The following is a 20,159-nucleotide window of genomic DNA, read 5'->3' on the forward strand; positions in this document are numbered from 1 at the left end:
GTTCATTTCTAGGCGTTCTGTGAAGAACTGGAATCAATGATTCAAGAGCAACTCAAGAAAGGAAAAACTCCCACTAGTCTACTTGCATTGCAGCAGATTGCAGATTTCATGACAACAAACGTACCTAGTATGTACCCTGCTGCACCACAAGGTGGAATGGCTGCATTAAACATGAGTAAGTATAATTATTCTGTGTGGTTGTGAAATCTTCCATTTAAAAGACTGGGATCAAGTTACTTTCTGCTGATATTTGAGTTCCAATGTTGCTGTCAGGAGGTTTAAACCACAGATCTGAGAACTGATGCTTGCCATAGGTTACCCTTGACTGCACTTGTGTATCTCTCAACAACCAGAATTAATGTCGCTGGTAGAGGTTTGAGAGACACTTAACAGGCCATGATTGGTGGGAGCAGTTGGGAAAAGGGAGAAAATAGCTATCTTAAAGTTTTTTTTTGCTAATATTTTGGTTTTGTGCTGACTGGTCAAATACAATTTTTCATTTTTTGGGGGATTAGAAATGTTTATTATCTGTCCATCCTCCACATACAAAATGAAGTGTTTTCTCCGGCCTCAGCAAGCGGGCTCCAGTGAGTGTTGACTCAGTTGATGAGTACAGTACTAGGAGTGCCTTTCTGCTGAAGGTCCAGCCACAAACACACTAATGGCAGACTCATTAAATATCTCTATATTGGATTGCAACAAAAGGAATCTGGAAAGATTGGTTCGAAGCATTTGCAGCTGGATGAAACACCCCAAGCTTCTGGCATGGGAATAACCATGATCAAGAATGTGTTTTTCCCAGGATGAGGCTAGCCCATTGCACTTCGGGTGTGCTGATGCCTGCAATGTCCCCAAATGTGGGATAGTCGACTGCAAAATTTGTGTATACTTACCTGGCAGGAGAGTAACCATGATCGCCAAGGTGGTTCTCCTGGGACAAGGCTAGCCCATTGCACTTCGGGTGTGCTGACGCTTGCGATGTCCCCAAATGCGGGATACTCGACTGTAAAATTTGTGCAATCAGTCATCCACCGACTTCAGTGTTCTTCTTGAAGTCGAGATCCTGTTGAAATGAAGGGGATAGAAAGCTTTATTCAGAGGAAACTCTCCAGATACGCATAATTTCTTAATAGGGCATTGAATTAATCTTTTCAACAAACTTGACATTAGTATTGACAAAATAGAGAAAGTTGAAAAGAGATCTATGTAAAAAGAGGTTGAAGACTAGGAGTGAAAGATAGGTTGTCCTAGCTTTTCCTTGGATCTTGTTCAAGAGTTTCCCCAGATAAGGGCATAGTATTCAAATCCGAGATGGACTTGGGCTAGGTCAACTTGAAGAGTTTTACTCCCATTATTTTGGAGGCCCCTCTAAAGAAGGATTATGCCAGTCCTATTCCATTCACACGTTTAAAAAATGTAAGTTTTTTGAAGTGATCCAATTTGATAGAGAAAGCAATCAATGTAATTATGGTCTTCTGAAAGATGATTATTAAGGTGGCTCAAAGCTTGTTGTTCAATATACTTGGATTTTTCCAAGAGAAAAAGTAGCCGCATGAATAGAAGGTTGGTTGGCAGACAGTAAACAAAAGAGTTGGAGTTAATTAATTTTGTTCAGATTGGAGAAGGCTTGGAAGTTGTATACCTCAACAGACAGTGGTAGGCCCACTTTGTTCCCAGTGTATGTGTAGGTGATTTGTACTTTTTTCACAGATGACTTTGGCATGGGCTGCTGCAATATCTGAAGTTATGAATGAAACTGAACATTGTGGGATTGTCAGCGAACAGCTCTGCTCCTGAACCGAATGCAGACGGGAATTCATTGAAGCAGCTGAATGTGTTTGGGCCAAGGATGCTGCCTGTGAAAATGGCTAGTGATATCCTTGGTCTGTGATGATTGTCCTCTGACATCCACAACTTATCTTCCTTTTGTATCGGGTACAACTGCAACTACTGGACTGTTTTTCTTTATTCCTCTCTCCCATTAACATTTTGCTAGGGCTCCTTGGTGCCATAATGGGTCGATGATGTTGAGGGGAACTACTCTCTCCTCTTTTCTCTCGCATTCAGACCTTGCATCTGTGTCTGGATCAAGGCTGTGATGAGGTCTGGAGCTAAATGTTTCTAGTGGAACGTAAACTGAACATGGGTATGGAGATGTTACTCGCTTTCAATATTCATGATTCATTCCATCACTTTGCCGATAATGGGCAGGAGGCTGATGGACTGTAATTTTATTTTTATTCATTCTTGGGGATGTGGGCATTGCTGGCAAGACTGCCATTTATTGCCCATTCATTCCTAGGATACAACTGAGTGGCTTGCTTGGCCACTTCAAAGGGCAGTTAAGAATCAACCATATCAACCAATCAAGAATATACATAGATGACCTGGAAGAGGGGACAGAGTGTAGTGTAACAAAATTTGCAGATGCCACTAAGATTAGTGGGAAAGCGGGTTGTGTAGAGGACACAGAGGCTGCAAAGAAGTTTGGATAGGTTAAGCGAATGGGCGAAGGTTTGGCAGATGGAATACAATGTCGGAAAGTGTGAGGTCATCCACCTTGTGGAAAAAAAAAACAGTAAAAGGGAATATTATTTGAATGGGGAGAAATTACAACATGCTGAGATGCAGAGGAACCTGGGGGTCCTTGTGCATGAATCCCAAAAGGTTCGTTTGCAGGTGCAGCAGGTAATCAGGAAGGCGAATGGAATGTTAGCCTTCATTGCAAGAGGGATGGAGTACAAAAGCAGGGAGGTCCTGCTGCAACTGTATAGGGTATTGGTAAGGCCGCACCTGGAGTACAGCGTGCAGTTTTGGTCACCTTACTTAAGGAAGGATATACTGGCTTTGGAGGGGGTACAGAGACGATTCACTAGGCTGATTCCGGAGATGAGGGGGTTACCTTATGATGATAGATTGAGTAGACTGGCTCTTTACTTGTTGGAGTTCAGAAGGATGAGGGGTGATCTTATAGAAACATTTAAAATAATGAAAGAGATAGACAAGATAGAGGCAGAGAGGTTGTTTCCACTGGTCAGAGAGACTAGAACTAGGGGCACAGCCTCAAAATACGGGGGAGCCAACTTAAAACCGAGTTGAGAAGGAATTTCTTCTCCCAAAGGGTTGTGAATCTGTGGAATTCTCTGCCCAAGGAAGCAGTTGAGGCTAGCTCATTGAATGTATTCAAGTCACAGATAGATAGATTTTTAACCAATAAGGGAATTAAGGGTTACGGGGAGAGGGCGGGTAAGTGGAGCTGAGTCCACGGCCAGATCAGCCATGATCTTATTGAATGGCGGAGCAGGCTCGAGGGGCTAGATGGCCTACTCCTGTTCCTAATTCTTATGTTCTTATGTTCAACCATGTTGGTTGAGGCAGAAGTTGCGTGTAGGCCAGACCGGGTAAGGACGGCAGGTTTCCTTCCTGAAAGGACATTAGTGAACCAATTGGGATTTTATGACAATCTGATAGCTTCATGGTTTTTTTTTTTTTACTGATACCAGCTTTTTAAACTTAGCATAAAGACACTGTGAACAGAAACACAGTGGTTCAAGTATTAAAGCCATAGAGAGCATATGGTGTAGATTCACCAGGAGGACAGACACACCAACATTAGCGTCCTCGTCCAGACCAACATCCCCAGCATTGAAGCACTGACCACGCTTGATCAGCTCCGCTGGGCAGGCCACATAGTCCGCATGCCAGACACGAGACTCCCAAAGCAAGCTCTCTACTCGTAACTCGTCCACGGCAAACGAACCAAAGGTGGGCAGCGGAAACGTTACAAGGACACCCTAAAAGCCTCCCTAATAAAGTGTGACATCCCCACTGGTCAAAGACCGCCCTAAATGGCGGAAGTGCATCCGGGAGGGCGCTGAGCACCTCGAGTCTTGTCGCCGAGAGCATGCAGAAATCAAGAGCAGGCAGCAGGAGTGTGCGGTAAACCAGTCCCACCCACTCTTTCCTTCAACCACAGTCTGTCCCACCTGTGACAGACTGTGGTTCTCGTATTGGACTGTTCAGCCACCTAAGAACTCATGCTAAGAATGGAAGCAATTCTTGCTCGATTCCGAGGGACTGCCTATGATGATGATGATGATGCTAGTGATGGGGGAACCAGTTATGAAGAGAGACTTCAAAATCTAGATCATCAACTTAAAATCATTAAGAGGTTAGGAGAATATATGATTACACAGAGTTGCTAGACAATGGAATGCTTTGCAACGGGGAATGGTTGAGGCAGAGGCTATTGTATCTTTTAAGTAAAAGAGAAGTGGTAAATATTTGATGCCGAGGACAGTAGCTTTGAGGAGAAAGCAGCGCAGTGATTCTCTCGGAAAGAGCAGGCAGGGAACAGCTCCTCCATCCTGCAAGACTCCAAGGCGTGTTTGTACATGCACTATTTTTAAAACTAGCGTAAGCAAAGCTGCCATATTGAGTACAGTGGAGTGTGGGAGAACAATGGTGGTAGCCATGCAGTTTGACTGCTTTATCTTTCACACTACCACTGTTTGTAATGAACTAGTTAATTTGATCTAATCAGGTTTGGAGTGGGGATGTTTGCTGATGATTCTAAAGTGTTCAGCTCCATTTGTAACAACAACTTGCATTTATAATAGCGCCTTTAACGTAGTCAATCGTATCAAGGCACTTCACAGGAGCGTTATAAAACAAATTTGCCACCGAGCCACAATTAAGGAGACATTCGGGCAGATAGATGGCCAAAAGCTTGGTCAAAGAGATGGGGTTTATGGAGCGTCTTAAAGGAGGAAAGAGAGACGGAGAGGTTTAGGGAGGGAATTCCAGAGCTTAGGGCCTTGGCAGCTGAAGGCATGGCCGCCAATGGTGGAGCGATTAGAATCAGGGATGCTCAAGAAGACCGAATTGGAGGAGCACTTTTAACACTTCTAATAATGAAACCGCCCGTGCCAGGTTAAGCATAACCTGGACAACAGCCAGACTTGGGCTGAGAAGTGACTAGTAACATTTTGCCACATATGTGCCAGAGAATTGGCTCAAATTTTTAAAAGAAACCTTGTCATCTCCCTTTGACCTAACACGATCATGTGACCACCATCATAAGGACTGCTGCAGTTTAAGAAGGATCATCACCACCTTCTCGGTAACTAAAGATGGGCAATAAATGTGGCCTTGCTAGCATTGGCCAAATTCCAAGAACAAATAAAACAAAAGTTGTGAACCAGCTGATGTGGTTCCTGTTTGGCACCATAAATGATCTTTGGTGGTAAAAGGTGATGACTGTTGTAAACAGTACCCATTTGATGACTATACTGATGACTTGGCCAATATGACAGCAGCAAACTCTCCTTATTTTACTGACACGCACAAATAGGCTAACTAGGGTTGATATGCTGCTACTATTCATTTTTCTGGTCTTTCAGCTTGAGAAGCTCAATAGACTTGTGCTTGCAGAATGAAAAGTACAAGTGGTCAAGACAACTAATTATCCCTTGGCAATAGATTTGCTGTGGGTAATAGGTTTACAGGCAAAGAAAGAACTTATAGCGTCTTTCGTATCTATAGCATCTTTCACATCCTCAGGATATCCCAAAGCATTTCACGGCCAATAAATTACATGCTTGCTTTTGTTTGTGGGCAGACACACCAACAATCTGTGAACAGATAGCCCCCAAAAATGGCAATGAGAGAAATGACCAGTTGATCTGTTTTGATGCTGTGTTGGTGAGGGATACTGGAAGAAGTCCCTGCCCTCCTTCGATGAAGTGCCATAGGATCTTTTGCACCCACCTGAGCAGGCACATTTCGTTTAATGTCTCATATGAAAGACAGGGTCTCGAACAATGAGTATTGCACTAAAGTGTCAGCCTAGATTATGCACTTAAATCCTATAGTTTGGCTTGAACCCACAACTTTCTGACTCTGAGTGTTACCAGTGAGTGATGCTCAATTCTACTTGGTGTTTTTTAAGACTGGGTCTGGTATGTATGAATTGCAAGAAATACACCATTAAAGACCATATTTATATGTATTTTTTATTCGTTCATGGGATAGGGTTGTCGCTGGCAAGGCCAGCATTTATTGCCCATCCCAAATTGCCCTTGAAGGGGGTGGTGAGCCACCGCCTTGAACCGCTGTAGTCCGTGTGGTGAAGGTACTCCTACAGTGTTGTTGGGGAGGGAGTTCCAAGATTTTCACCCAGCGACGATGAAAGAACAGTGATGCATGTCAAAGTCAGGATGGTGTGTGACTTGGAGGTGGTGGTATTCCCTTGTGCCTGCTGCCAGTTGCTCCTCGTAATCTGGTAAACTAATAGTGAATCAGTTCTAGCGCTGCTGAAGAATTATATTTATAAAAGAATTCTCGTATATTGACCGTTTCCAATTCAGATGTGTAAGTAATTCACCTGTGCTGAATAAATGCCTTTAACTGAATGCTACCATTAACGCAATGCTTGCACTGTTAATTTTTCACATATTTCTACTTTAGGTCTTGGCATGGTTACCCCTGTGAATGATCTTCGAGGATCTGAATCTGTGGCATATGAGAAAGGAGAGAAATTGCGGCGTTGTAAGCTGGCAGCCTTCCACAGACTGGCCGATCTCTTTGGATGGTCACAACTTATCTACAACCACATAACAGTAAGTTGAGCTCCCCATATTCCTTTTTCTTTTTAAAAACAAAGTTTAATATACATCTATATATAATACAAGTTGAACCTCCCTTATCCAGAACTCCCTTATCCGGAACCACCCTTTGTCCAGATCCATTCCCGGCCACCGTGTGGCACATGCACAGAACTCTGACATGAACAAATTGAAGTCCTTCCTTGCTGCCGACTCCTGCAATCGCTGGCCTGACCCTGCAATCCACCACCAACTCCCCCCACCACCTACCCATGATCTCTCTGCCGAACTGTCAGCTCCGATATCCCCTTACTCAGTACCTGTACCATCCAATTTAACGTGACCACCCCTTGTCCAGAGTCGAGGGTTATGGGGAGCGGGCAGGGTAGTGGAGATGCGGTCATGATCTTATTGAATGGTGGAGCAGGCTCGAGGGGCTGTATGGCCTACTCCTGCTCCTATTTCATATGTCCTTTTGTAAATTAATAAGATTTTTAACATGGAGTTAATTGGGCTGAATTCTCAGTTGTGAAAAACGTACAGTTCAGAGAACTAAGAACATATTTCTACCTTGTCCTTTCTGTTTGATAGAACACAGTTTGTTGAACCTCGGGAGACAGTGCAAAAAGTTGGTTCGCAGAAATGGGAGTGAGATGTCTCCCTTTTTGGCACAGCTTTGTAGCTGGACTTCCAACAGATAGATTTTCTTGAAGTCTGTGCAATAAAATACAATAGCCAGGTTTCTGTTTTCTATTTTTGAGGTCTGCATATCTGTCCATTCTGAAACTGGACATTGTGCCTCAGCACAGCTGAATTAGCAGATGTGCAGAATGTATTTTATCTGAGGATGTTTTCTGTGCTGCTCTATAATTTTTTTTAAGTGAACCACCTTCTTGAACTGTTGCAGTCTGTGTGGTGAAGGTACTCCCACAGTGCCGTTAGAGAGGGAGTTCCAGGATTTTGACCCAGCAACAATGAAGGAACAGCGATATATTTCCAACTCCGGGATGGTGTGTGACTTGGAGGGGAACCTCCAGGTTATGCTCCCATGCACCTGCTGCCCTTCTCCTTCTAGGTGGTCGAGGTTGTGGGTTTGGGAGGTGCTGTGAAACGACTATTGCTGTACTTGAAACTTCCACATCTCTTCCTTTTAATAAATTTGATGCATGAGGCTGGACTCTCACTGCGAATGTAATGAGCAGGGTGGATAAGGGGGAACCAACGGATGTGGTGTATTTGGATTTCCAGAAGGCATTCGATAAAGTGCCACCTAAAAGGTTACTGCACAAGATAAGAACTCACTGGGTTGGGGGTAATATATTAGTTTGGATAGAGGATTGGCTAACTAACAGAAAACAGAAAGCTGGGATAAATGGGTCATTTTCTGGTTGGCAAACGGTAACTAGTGAAGTGCCACAGGGATCGGTGCAGGGGCCCCAACTATTTACAATCTATATTGGATGACTTGGATGAAGGGACCGAGTGTAATGTAGCCAAGTTTGCTGCTGATACAAAGCACTTTGTGAGGAGGACACAAAAAATCTACAAAGGGATATAGACAGGCTAAGTGAGTGGGCAAAAATTTGGCACATGGAGTATGATGTGGGAAAATGTGAGGTTATCCACTTTGGCAGGAAAAATTAAAATATTATTATTTAAATGTAGAGAGATTACAAAATGCTGCAGTACAGAGGGACCTGGGGGTCCTTGTGCACAAAAGGTTAGTATGCAGGTACAGCACGTGATCAGGAAGGCAAATGGAATGTTGGCCTTTATTGCAAGGGGGATAGAGTATAAAAGCAGGGAAGTCCTGCTACAACTGTACAGTGTATTGGTGAGACCACACCTAAAGTACTGTGTACAGTTTTAGTCTCCTTATTTATGAAGGGATATACTTGCATTGGAGGCAGTTCAGAGAAGGTTCACTAGGTTGATTCCTGAGACGAAGAGGTTGACTTATGAAGAAAGGTTGAGCATGTTGGGCCTATACTCATTAGAGTTTAGAAGAATGGGAGGTTATTATTGAAACATATAAGATACTGAGGGCTTGACCAGGTAGATGCAGAGAGGATGTATCCACTCGTGGGGGAACCTAGAACTAGAGGAATAAGGGGTCACCCATTTAGAACTGAGATGAGAAGAAATTTCTTCTGAGGGTCTTAAATCAATGGAATTCTCTGCCCCAGAGAGCTGTGGAGGCTGGGCCTTTGAATATATTTAAGGTGGAGATGGACATATTTTTGAAGGGAGTGGAGAGTTAGGGGGAGCGGGCAGGGAAGTGGAGCTGAGCCCAAGATCAGCTCAGCCATGATCTTATTAAATGGCGGAGCAGGTGCGAGAGGCCAATGTCCTACTCCTGCTCCTATTTCTTATGTTCTTTTGAGTCAGAAGAACGGAGTGTTTGGTGGTGGGATGAGGGGAGGAATTGCTGAAGGAAATTTAGAGAGGGGGAGGGGCAAGGCCATGGAAGGAATTAAACACGGATGAGAAGTTTAAAGTCGAGGCATTGGCAGCCAAAGTAGGTCAGTGAGGAAAGGAGTGATGGGCAAGCGGGGTCTGCTGCAGAATAGGATACAGGCAGCCAAGTTTCGGATGAACTGAATTTTGCAGCAGTATGGAGGACAGAAGGCCATCCAAGAGAACATTAGAATATGTGTGCACGAGGTTTCAGCAGCAAATGGCTGCAGTAAGGTTGGAAGTGGGCCTAGCGAACCCCTTCTCCCAGCTCCCAATTACTACTATGTACATTTCCTGCGACCTACCTGCCTACAACCTAGAACATCTTGCCTACAATCCTCCTCTGTATCCTGGGCGTTAAAATTGCTTCGCTAAAATCAGCTATGTAGTTAAATGAACTGTTAATAGTCAAGGCCATTGGTTTACAGTTCCACATAAATATAAACATAATCATGGATATATGTGTCAGAAATACCACCAACACTTCTATTAATAAAAACTAATTTTTACTTCTTTAATCTCCATAAATCAACGACCCGGATGTATTGTATGTTATAAGAACATAAGAACATAAGAAGTAGGAGCAAGAGTAGGTCATACAGCCTCTCGAGCCTGCTCCACCATTCAATACAGAAACCAAAACTGCACACAGTATTCCAGGTGTGGCCTCACCAATGCCCTGTATAACTGTAGCAAGACTTCCCTGCTTTTATATTCCATCCCCTTTGCAATAAAGGCCAAGATTCCATTGGTCTTCCTGATCACTTGCTGTACCTGCATACAATCCTTTTGTGCAGAATAAAGCAGTATATCCTGCAAACCACTGTAAATGACAACATGGCAGATCTACTAGTAATATATTAAAAGTCTTGAGTATAGTTCGCAACACACTTTAAATTTGCTCAGAGTACAAAAAATCTAATGTTTTTCCTGCTGGTTCCCAATCAACAGCTACTACTCACCACAGGTCTCAAACTTTATCGCATCTCCAGGTTATAAGGGTTTTTTTGTATTGACTGAATTAGCACAGGGGAGTGATAAATCAGTACCGTGACCTGATGCTCCTCAGGAGATCCACAAATACTTGACTCTGTCAAACATTTAATTAACTGTTTACCTTAGTTTTAGGAATTGGAACTCCCAAGACTCAATATTTTTGCCTTTTAAAAACAAATGGCTGTGGATAGACATTTAACTATTGTTTAGATGCAAAGTTGTACTCTGGAGCAAATTTACTACTTCAAAGCATTTTCAGATTGTATTGATTACACTATGATGATGTAGTTTTAATAAAGGCAAGTTATTGATCTTTCCTACAGGTCCGAGTCAGCTCCGAGCAGGAACAGTTCCTCATTGTACCTTTTGGCCTTCTTTACAGTGAGGTCACTGCATCTAGTCTGGTAAGGAAGGAGGAACAAGATTCGGTTTTAAATGCTATTAGTGGATCAACCTATAAAGAACATTGCATTGTGTTATTTTGGATATGATTGCATTTCTGTTGACTTCCTGTCAATTGCAAGCATGAAGAACCTGTGTAACATTTCCAAGGTAGCTCAGCCCTCGTCATATACCTAATATCCGTCTACCGGCAGCTCTTTCTTAAAGCTGCCTTTGCAGAAATTTACCCAAGGTGATGGCACCATCACTGAGTGTGGAAATTATATAAACTTGAGTTCAATGTTTTTGCAAATGCAACGCTCAGAAAATTCTCTTTAAGGCAACAAACAGATGTTAGACTTGGTGGTTGGTAACAGTCTGCAAAAGCAATGTTAATTGTTCTGTGCCTAACAGGTTAAAGTTAACCTTCAAGGTGATATAATTGATCGTGGCTGCACCAATTTGGGAATAAACCAGGCTGGCTTTACCTTGCACTCTGCCATCTATGCAACTCGACCAGACGTCCGATGCATTGTCCACATTCACACGCCAGCTGGAGCTGCAGTAAGTTCATTTTTTTATCTTAATTTTTCAAACTACATGAATTTAGACCAAGTTCTCATTTTTCTAAATGTAATGTTTCTTCCCAATTCCTTCCATTTGGTATCTTCTACTTCTCTTGGCATCACAGCCTATTTACATGACTGTGAAGTCTTGTCGGCAATTTGATTCCGGGTCTAGATCTATGCTGGTGCTGCTCATGCCAGTTTTCAGGTGAGAAAGGTGTGGTATAGGCTGACTTACTCTCTCGCAGCCAGAGTAAAAATGACATGGTTTACCCTGGTAACCACCAGAGATGATAACCCTCACTCCCCCAAAAATGAGAGGTTGTGAGCGAAGTTCTCATTTGGAGGTCCTGCACAGGCCATTTGCTGGATTATCTGGAGTTTTGAATGGGCTGCTCAGCCTGCTAAAGGGATCGTGCACCCCCCCAAAAAAAATTAGTTAATAGTGTAAACACAGCTCCTGTGTAAAAAGGCAAAGCTTGTTGCAATCCAGCAACATGCTGCACTTCTGGGCTGCATTTCAAATGTAGTTTGTGTTTTTGTACATAAATTAATGCTTGATAGTACAACAAGCACTTGCATTTCACATAAGAACCCTTGTCTTGCCGTGCTTGCATATACACCCCTCCAGAAAACAATAAGTTGCAATACTAGGCTTACCTAAAATTTCATATGAAAACATACAACATAGAAGGATGTGGGATGTGGGATGTGGCCATTGGACTGTGTTTATTTAACAGCAATTATACTTCGTAACTTTCAGGGTCACCACTTTGCTTTGGCCGCAGAAAAATAGAACCTTTAAAGTTTACAGCTCAGGAGGAGGCCATTCGGCTCATTGTGTTTGTGCGGGCTCTTTCCTAGAGCAATTCACAACTAATCTCTCTGTCCTCTCTTCCCACAGCTTTATTTCTTCTGCTTCAAATATTTATCCAGTTTTTCCATAAAGAAGAATGCATCAACCACACCTTGTATCAATAAATTCCATGCTCCCATAAACCTCGTGTTATTCTGTGATCATTTTAAATTGACGATCTCTTGTCAAAGACTCTTCTTCCCCTCTCTTTCCCCCCCCCCCCCCCCGCCTCCAAATCAGAGGAAACATGCTTTTCCTGTACACTCTCTGAAAACCCATAATTTTAAAATCTCTGTTAAATCTCCTCTTATCCTTCTTTGCCCCAGTGGACATAGTCCCTGTATCTCAGGTCTGTTCTTGTAATGCTGGGCATCATCCTGGTGCATCAATGCTGTGTTGCTTTGCTATTAATGTCCTTTGTATAATGGGGTGCTGAAAACCGTACACAGTACTCTTGGCCGAACCAATGTTTTGTATACCTCTTTACTCTTGCACACTGCCCCTGTTAATGAGGCCCAAATGTTTTTTGGGCTTTTTTTTTTAATGGGGTTAGCTATCTGCACACTCACTTGTGCATTATGTAAGATTTCTAAATATCGGGCATTAAATTGACAGAAAGACTGATTCTTTTAAAACAATTCAGAATAGTTTATTAAACACACACACGCACATTTGTCAGCAGTCGTCAGCTATCCTACGGGTCTACTTAGTTACAACAGAGACAATGATGTTACAATAATGATTTATAAAAAGGTATATGTCACTTCCCTCTGGCAAAGCACACGGCCTGCTCCTTTGTTTGTAGAGAGGTTTGTCCTTGCCGTGTGCGTAAGAAAAGAGAGAAAGAGAGCCAACTGTGGCTTGAGTTTTTATACCTCTCAACGCCATTGTTTTTCCGGAAGCCTCCGGATTGGATCTTGGTTCCAGGGCATTCCTTATTGGCTCTCCTCACACATGTCTGTCTGGAGGGCTGGTGGCATTCCTTGATTAGGTCAATGGCTTTCCAATAGAAATCTTTAAGCTCTGTTGAACCAAAGACAATATGCACACACAACATGCTGGAAGTCTTTGAACGTCCATTTTGCCTCTTTCAAAACTGTCTTTTCATATAATCTCATTTTTTAACATTTATACATGCACAGAATCAATTTTATCAATACTGAACACTTTTTTTTTTCTTACAATTAAATGGTGTAACGTTTCATTTCTTATAAAATGCTGTATCATCTAATTTACCATGAGAAACACCACAGATGATTTGCTAGTTGCATAAGAAATAGGAGCAGGAGTAGGCCATTGCCTCCTCAAACCTGCTCCACCATTTACCTTGGGCTCAGCTTCACTTCCCTGCCCGCTCCCCATAACCCTTCACTCTCTTAACGTTCAAAAATCTATCTCCACCTTAAATATATTCAATGACCCAGCCTCCACAGCTCTCTGGGGCAGAGAATTCCAAAGATTCATGACCCTCTGAGAGAAGAAATTTCTCCTCATCTCAGTTCTAAATGGGCGACCCCTTATTTTTAAACTATGCCCCCTAGTTCTACATCCCCTCACGAGGGAAACATCCTCTCTGCATCTACCTTGTCGAGCCCCCTCAGTATCTTATACAAGAAGTACTTTTCTCCAAAACATTTATGAATAATGTTAACAACACGGGGCCCCATTATGCAGATAGATAACCCCAGAATGTACCCCACAGAACTCTATAGACAGTTGCAGCCCCTCAACTGCAGCTAGTTCCATTTATATTTGTCACTTTTCAAAACTTTTTATTGAACCAGTTTTGAAATGGGCTGGTTGATCTTTTTTCAAGGTGATGTAAAGCTTGTGTGTAACCTGCTAGCTGTCTTTGGGTTCAAGGAAGATGGAAATGTCACAAATACATAGGCTGCATATTTTGTCTTCAGCTTCATGGAGACCTGCCATTTTAGGTCAGTTACAGAAGTGTTTAACCTAGTAAACAGCAGTCAGCATAGCTACAGAAGAAGTAGATTCTACAGATAAGCCTCCCCCTTTCTCTTTAAGGATTGGACAACCTCAGTGAATTATGGGAAACCTTACATCATGGTGTACCTAGGCTACCAAAATGTATTGGGAAAGGTTCCTCATGAAAGGCCCCTAGTTAAGCTCAAACCTGTAAGGATGCAGCGCAAGCCATAGAATCATAGAAACTCACAGCACAGAAGGAGGCCATTCAGCCCATTGTACCTGTGCTGGCTCTTCGAGCAGCCGTGCTTAGTTCTACGTCCTGCTTTTTATCCGTAAGTTCCTCATCAAGTACCTGTCGAACTCTGTTTTAAAATTATTTGTGGAATCCGCTTCTACCACCTTTTCAGGCAGAGCATTTCAGATCCCGAACTGAATGGAAAAAAAATTCTCCTCGTCTTCCCTCTAGACCTTTTGCCAATGATTTTTGAATCTATGACCTCTAGTTATTGACCCACTCACCAAAAATAATATTTTTTTCTCTGTCTACTCTTATCAACACCGCCCATCATCTTAAAAGCTTCTATTAGGATATCTCTTAACCTTCTCTGTTCCAAGGAGAACGGTCTTAACTTTTCCAACCTTTCCAACCTTTCCTCATAATTGAAGTTCCCCCATCCCTGGTAACATCCTGGTTATCTTGTACAATGCTGAGGGAGTGCTGCACTGCCTTTCGGTTAAATCGAGGCCCCGCCTGCTCTTGGGTGGACGTAAAAGACCCCATGGCATTATTTTGAGCAAGATCAGGGGAGTTATAGTTGGTGTCCTGGCCAATATTAATCCCTCAATCAACACAACAAAAACAGTTTATCTGGTCATTATCACATTGCTGTTTGTGGGAGTTGCTGTGCGCAAATTAGCTGTCGCGTCTCCCACATTGCAACAGTGACTACACTCCAAAAGTACTTCATTGGCTGTAAAGCGTTTTGAGACGTCTGGTGGTCGTGAAAGGCACTATATAAATGCAAGTCTTTTTTCTTAAACCTCCTCCATACCGTTAATGCCTATAGAAACATAGAAAATAGGTGCAGGAGTAGTCGATTCGGCCCTTCGAGCCTGCACCATCATTCAATATGATCATGGCTGATCATTGACCTCAGTACCTCTTTCCTGCTTTCTCTCCATACCCCTTGATCCCTTTAGCCATAAGGACCATATCTAACTCCCTCTTGAATATATCCAATGAACTGGCATCAACAACAACTCTGCGGTAGGGAATTCCACAGGTTAACAACTCTGAGTGAAGAAGTTTCTTCTCATCTCAGTCCTAAATGGCATACCCCTTATCGTTAGACTATGTCCCCTGGTTCTGGACTTCCCCAACATCGGGAACATTCTTCCTGCATCTAACCTGTCCAGTCCAGTCAAAATTCTATGTTTCTATGAGATCCCCTCTCATCCTTCTAAACTCCGGTGAATACAGGCCCAGTTGACCCAGTCTCTCCTCATGTCAGTCCTGCCATCCCAGGAATCAGTCTGGTGAACCTTCGCTGCACTCCCTCAATAGCAAGAATGTCCTTCCTCAGATTAGGAGACTAAAACTGAACACAATATTCCAGATGAGGCCTCACTAAGGCCCTGTACAACTGCAGTAAGACCTCTGCTCCTATACTCAAATCCCCTAGCTGTGAAGGCCAACATACCATTTGCCACCTTCACCGCCTGCTGTATCTGCATGCCAACTTTCAATGGCTGATAACACCCAGGTCTCGTTGCACCTCCCCTTTTCCTAATCTGCCGCCATTCAGATAAAATTCTGCCTTTGTGTTTTTGCCACCAAAGTGGATAACCTCACATTTATCCACATTATACTGTATCTGCCCTGCGTTTGCCCACTCTCCTAACCTGTCCAAGTCACCCTGCAACCCCTTAGCGTCCTCCTCACAGCTCAGACCGCCACCCAGCTTAGTGTCATCTGCAAACTTGGAGATATTACACTCAATTCCTTCATCTAAATCATTAATGTATATTGTAAATAGCTGGGGTTCCAGCACTGAACCCTGCGGCACTCCACTAGTCACTGTCTGCCATTCTGAAAAGGATCCGTTTATCCCGACTCTCTGCTTCCTGTCTGCCAACCAGTTCTCTATCCACGTCAGTACATTATCCTCAAAACCATGTGCTTTGATTTTGCACACCAATCTCTTGTGTGGGACTTTGTCAAAAGCCTTTTGAAAGTCCAAATACACCACATCCACTTTACTAGTTACATCCTCTCAAAATTCCAAAAGATTTGTCGAGCATGATTTCCATTTCATAAATCCATGCTGACTTGGACCGATCCTGTCACTGCTTTGCAAATACGCTGTTATTTCATCTTTAATAATTGATTCCAACATTTTCCCCACTACTGATGTCAGGCTAACCGGTCTATAATTACCCGTTTTCTCTCCCTCCTTTTTTAAAAAATGGTGTTACATTAGCTACCCTCCAGTCCATAGGAACTGATCCAGAATCGATAAACTGTTGGAAAATGATTACCAATGCATCCACTATTTCTCGGGCCACTTCCTTAAGTACTCGATGTAGACTATCAGGCCCCAGGGATTTATCGGCCTTCAATCCCATCAATTTCCCGAACACAATTTCCCGCCTAATAAGGATTTCCTTCAGTTCCTCCTTCTCACTAGACCCCCAGTCCCCTAGTATTTCCGGAAGGTTATTCGTGTCTTCCTTCATGAAGACAGAACCAAAGTAGTTGTTCAACTGGTCCGCCATTTCTTTGTTCCCCATTATAAATTCACCTGAATCTGACTGCAAGGGATCTACCTGAAGTGTGGTGCCCAGAATTGTCCACAATACTCCAGTTGGAGCCTAACCAGTGATTTATATAAAGTTCTAGCATGATCTTTTTGCTTTTATATTGTTTCTCTATAAACCCAACTTTGCTTTTTTAACCACCTTATCAACCTGCCCTGCCATCTTTAAGGAATTTTGTATATGGACACCAAGGGGTCTCTGCTCCGCTACACTTTCAAAATTGTCCATATTAGTCATCCCAAAGTGCATCACGTTACACTTCTCCGCATTGAGCTCCATTTGCCATTCTACTGTCCATTTCACCATTCTGTCTTGTCATCCTAAAGCCTATAACTATCCGGAATCATGATTATCTACTTTGCCAAGTTTCATATCATCTGCAAACTTTATTATGCTGTTCCCTACACCCGAATCTAAGTCTTGGGAATAGATAGAAACTGGCTGATGCGTAGAAAAAAATGCAGGTGCTTGTTAGAGGAGTTCTGTTTATGTTGGGGTGGGGGATAAGTTGAGTGAGATTTGCTACGGCTCAGTATTGACACCCCTACTGCTTCTTCATGGTGAGCAACTGGGAGCTGTGGAGGAGCAAAGTTCATAGACACATCACTGAAAGCTAGTGTGCAGGTACAAAACCTAATCAAAAAGTGTAATGGAAGGTTGGCCTTTATCGTAAGGGGCTTGGAATTCAGAAGTGAGGCTTCAGTTGTACAGAGCCATGGTCAGACCCAAACCTGAGTACCATGTTTGGTTTTGGGCACTGAACCTCAGGAAAGAGATACTGGCTTTGCAAGGGGTACTGCATAAATTCCCAAGAATGAACCCAGTGTTTACAGGTTTAAATTCTGAGGACGAGTTGTATAAGCTTGGCTTGTATTCCCTTGCGATTCGAAGATTGAGGGGTAATCTAATCGCAATGTTTAAAATCGTTAAAGGATTAGAAAGGATCGGCACAGAAACGCTCTTTCCTCTGGTGGGGAATTCAGAACAAGAGGGCATTATCTTAAAATTAGAGCTAGGCCATTTAGGAGTGAAATCAGGAGCACTTTTTCCACACAAAAAGGGGAGTGGAATGTTCCCCCAAAAGGCTGTGGATGCTGGGTCAATTGAAATTTTCAAGACTCCGATCGATAGATTTTTGTTGGTAGGGTATCGAGACCAGGCTTGTGGATCAAAGGTGGATAAAAGGGAGTTGAGGTACAGATCAGCCATGATCTAACTGGCTCGGGGGGGGGGAGCCGAATGACCTTGCTCCTATTTTTTATATTCTAATTTACATCACTGATTTTGACTTGGAAACTCGATGTAAATTATTCAGTGGAATTGAAGTAGGCAGTCCAGTAATTACAGAGGATGTTCAAAACAATGGATATGTTGGCAGAAAAGTGGCATATAGAAAAAAAGAGGTAACAGACACAAATGTCATTGAAATAGCACAATATATATCAATCAAAAGTGGAAATATCTCAGGTATTTAGTGGCAGTAATTATGGGCCCAAGTTTCCACATGATTTGCGCCTGATTTTTTGGAGCAACTGGTGGAGAACGGACTATCTTAGAAATCGCAATTCTCCACATTTTTTTTCTGCAGTTCTAGTCAGTTAGAACTGTTTCACTTTGGAACAGAATTTTTTCTTCAAAAGGGGGCGTGTCCGGCCACTGACGCCTGATTTCAAAGTTTCCAGTGAAAACGTACTCCAAACTAACTTAGAATGGAGCAAGTGAAGATTTTTGTAGAACTGAACAAACCTGTTCTACACATTAAAAAATCAGGCGCAGGTTACAAATTAGGCGTCCAGAACGAGTGGGGTGGGGGGGGGGAGGGGGGGGGGAAGGGAAGTCATTAAATTCTATAATAAATCCTTAGTTATACTTCTACAAATATTATACAAATAAATCCAACCTGAATAAACATTTATAAGCAAAGAAAAGATTAAATAAACCATCTTCCTACCTGTCTGAAAGTGCTTCAGCCAGGGAGAATTCTGCAGCCGTTCGTTCCCGACGGCAGGGGGGGGGGGGAGAGGCAGCCGTTCGTTCCCGACGGCGGGGGGGGCAGTCGTTCGTTCCCGACGGCAGGGGGGGGGGGGGGGGGAGAGGCAGTCGTTCGTTCCCGACGGCAGGGGGGGGGGAGGAGGAAGCCGTTCCCGACGGAGGGCGGGGCGGGGGGGGGGGGGGGGGGGAGGGAGGGAGTGCGGGACCGACCGACCGAATGCAGCGGGGGGGGAAGGAGGGAGAAGCCGTTCCAGACGGCGGGCGGGGGGGGGAAGGAGACAGTGAGAAGGCTGCAGGAAGTCTCACAAGTTCAGCAGTCAGTCCCGACGGCTGGGGGGGCGGTGGGAGAGGCCGTCGGGAAACTGCTGCCTCAACTTTGAGGCTTCCTGCAGCCTTCTCACTGCTGCAAGAAGCCTCAGTGGAAGGGCAATGTGCTTTTATTAAAAAATGTTCAAAAATTAAACAGCTACAAAGAACTACAAAAATGGCCGAGTGCCAATGTTTCCTTCACACTGCGCGTGCGCGAACGCTCCAACGCGCACGCGCAGGGTTGCCGGCAGGAAAAAAACTAATTTAAATGATACCCGCCCCCTCCCACTTACAAAATCGGCGTGAGTGGTAGGCTCCGCCCTCCTGTGCGCCGCGCCAAGCAGACATGGAGCTGCAGGGCGCTCCAGAATCACGCGTTTTGTTTTCGGCGCGAAAAACGGGCGCCCGTTTTTTATCGTGTGGAAACTTGGGGCCATTGAGTTGGGTGTAATAGAGACTAGAATATGATTTACTGTTTCAAATAGATCATCATGTGGAATATAGAAACAGTAAGCAATGCAAGTCTCCCTCTTACTGACTTTCTTAGGTGGGTGTTTTCTTTGCTGATAACACCACCTTCTACATGGTGGTTAACTCAGCATTTTCGACACAGATGGAATTGGAAATTCAATAACTCCACAGATAAACATTGAATGTGAAACTGAAAATTCAAAATTAGCTCCTTGGCTTAATAATTGTATCTGATCTACCCTGACCCAGAATTTGCTGTTAAAATAGCAGCGAGGCTAATGGCACTCAGTTATTTATGCACAAATCGCACAGCATCTTTAGGCAAGGGCAGATGCATAGTTTAATTGAAAATTGCTGTCCGAGATGCACTACTTCGTGAAAACGACACCTCGCTGACTGACTTGGCATTTAAATGCATCAAATGCCTGTATTTGCATGGTAGATACGAACTAAACGTCCCACTGGTAGTCGGAACTTGTCCATTTCAATGGCGCGATGTGTTAATTACTGCCAGTCAACCTCTCTGGCACTGAAAATTAACTCTTACAGGTGCGGATTCTCATTCCTTCAGGTTTTAATTGTTGTTTGAGATTTAAACAAAAACATTTTTTTTACTTTCTCTTTCTTCTCTCACTCTTAATCCAATCTTTCTTTCCTTCTCTATTTTCCTTTCTACCTGATTTGACATTGAATTCACCCATTCTAATTTGCACTTCCTTGTTCAGACCGTGCCCTGTTAATTTCACAGACCTTCAGTCTGATTGGTTAATGAGATAC

At 43.4% G+C, this 20,159-nt stretch overlaps 1 protein-coding gene and 2 pseudogenes across 3 annotated transcripts in view; all 3 read left to right on the forward strand.

Moving 5' to 3' along the window:
- Positions 1-20,159, forward strand: part of add1 (adducin 1 (alpha)) — a 169,955-nt gene that overhangs the window by 79,519 nt on the left and 70,277 nt on the right. For all 3 annotated transcript variants that reach the window (XM_070877743.1, XM_070877749.1, XM_070877753.1), the window contains exons 3-6: positions 13-175; positions 6,469-6,620; positions 10,382-10,462; positions 10,854-11,003. In XM_070877743.1, coding sequence (XP_070733844.1) covers positions 13-175; positions 6,469-6,620; positions 10,382-10,462; positions 10,854-11,003 — 546 coding nt within the window. The remainder of the gene's footprint in view (positions 1-12; positions 176-6,468; positions 6,621-10,381; positions 10,463-10,853; positions 11,004-20,159) is intronic.
- On the forward strand, positions 755-885 carry LOC139278554 (U1 spliceosomal RNA; annotated as a pseudogene).
- On the forward strand, positions 886-1,039 carry LOC139278530 (U1 spliceosomal RNA; annotated as a pseudogene).

This window comes from Pristiophorus japonicus, chromosome 1 (genome assembly GCF_044704955.1).
Source record: "Pristiophorus japonicus isolate sPriJap1 chromosome 1, sPriJap1.hap1, whole genome shotgun sequence".
Taxonomy (NCBI): domain Eukaryota; kingdom Metazoa; phylum Chordata; class Chondrichthyes; family Pristiophoridae; genus Pristiophorus; species Pristiophorus japonicus.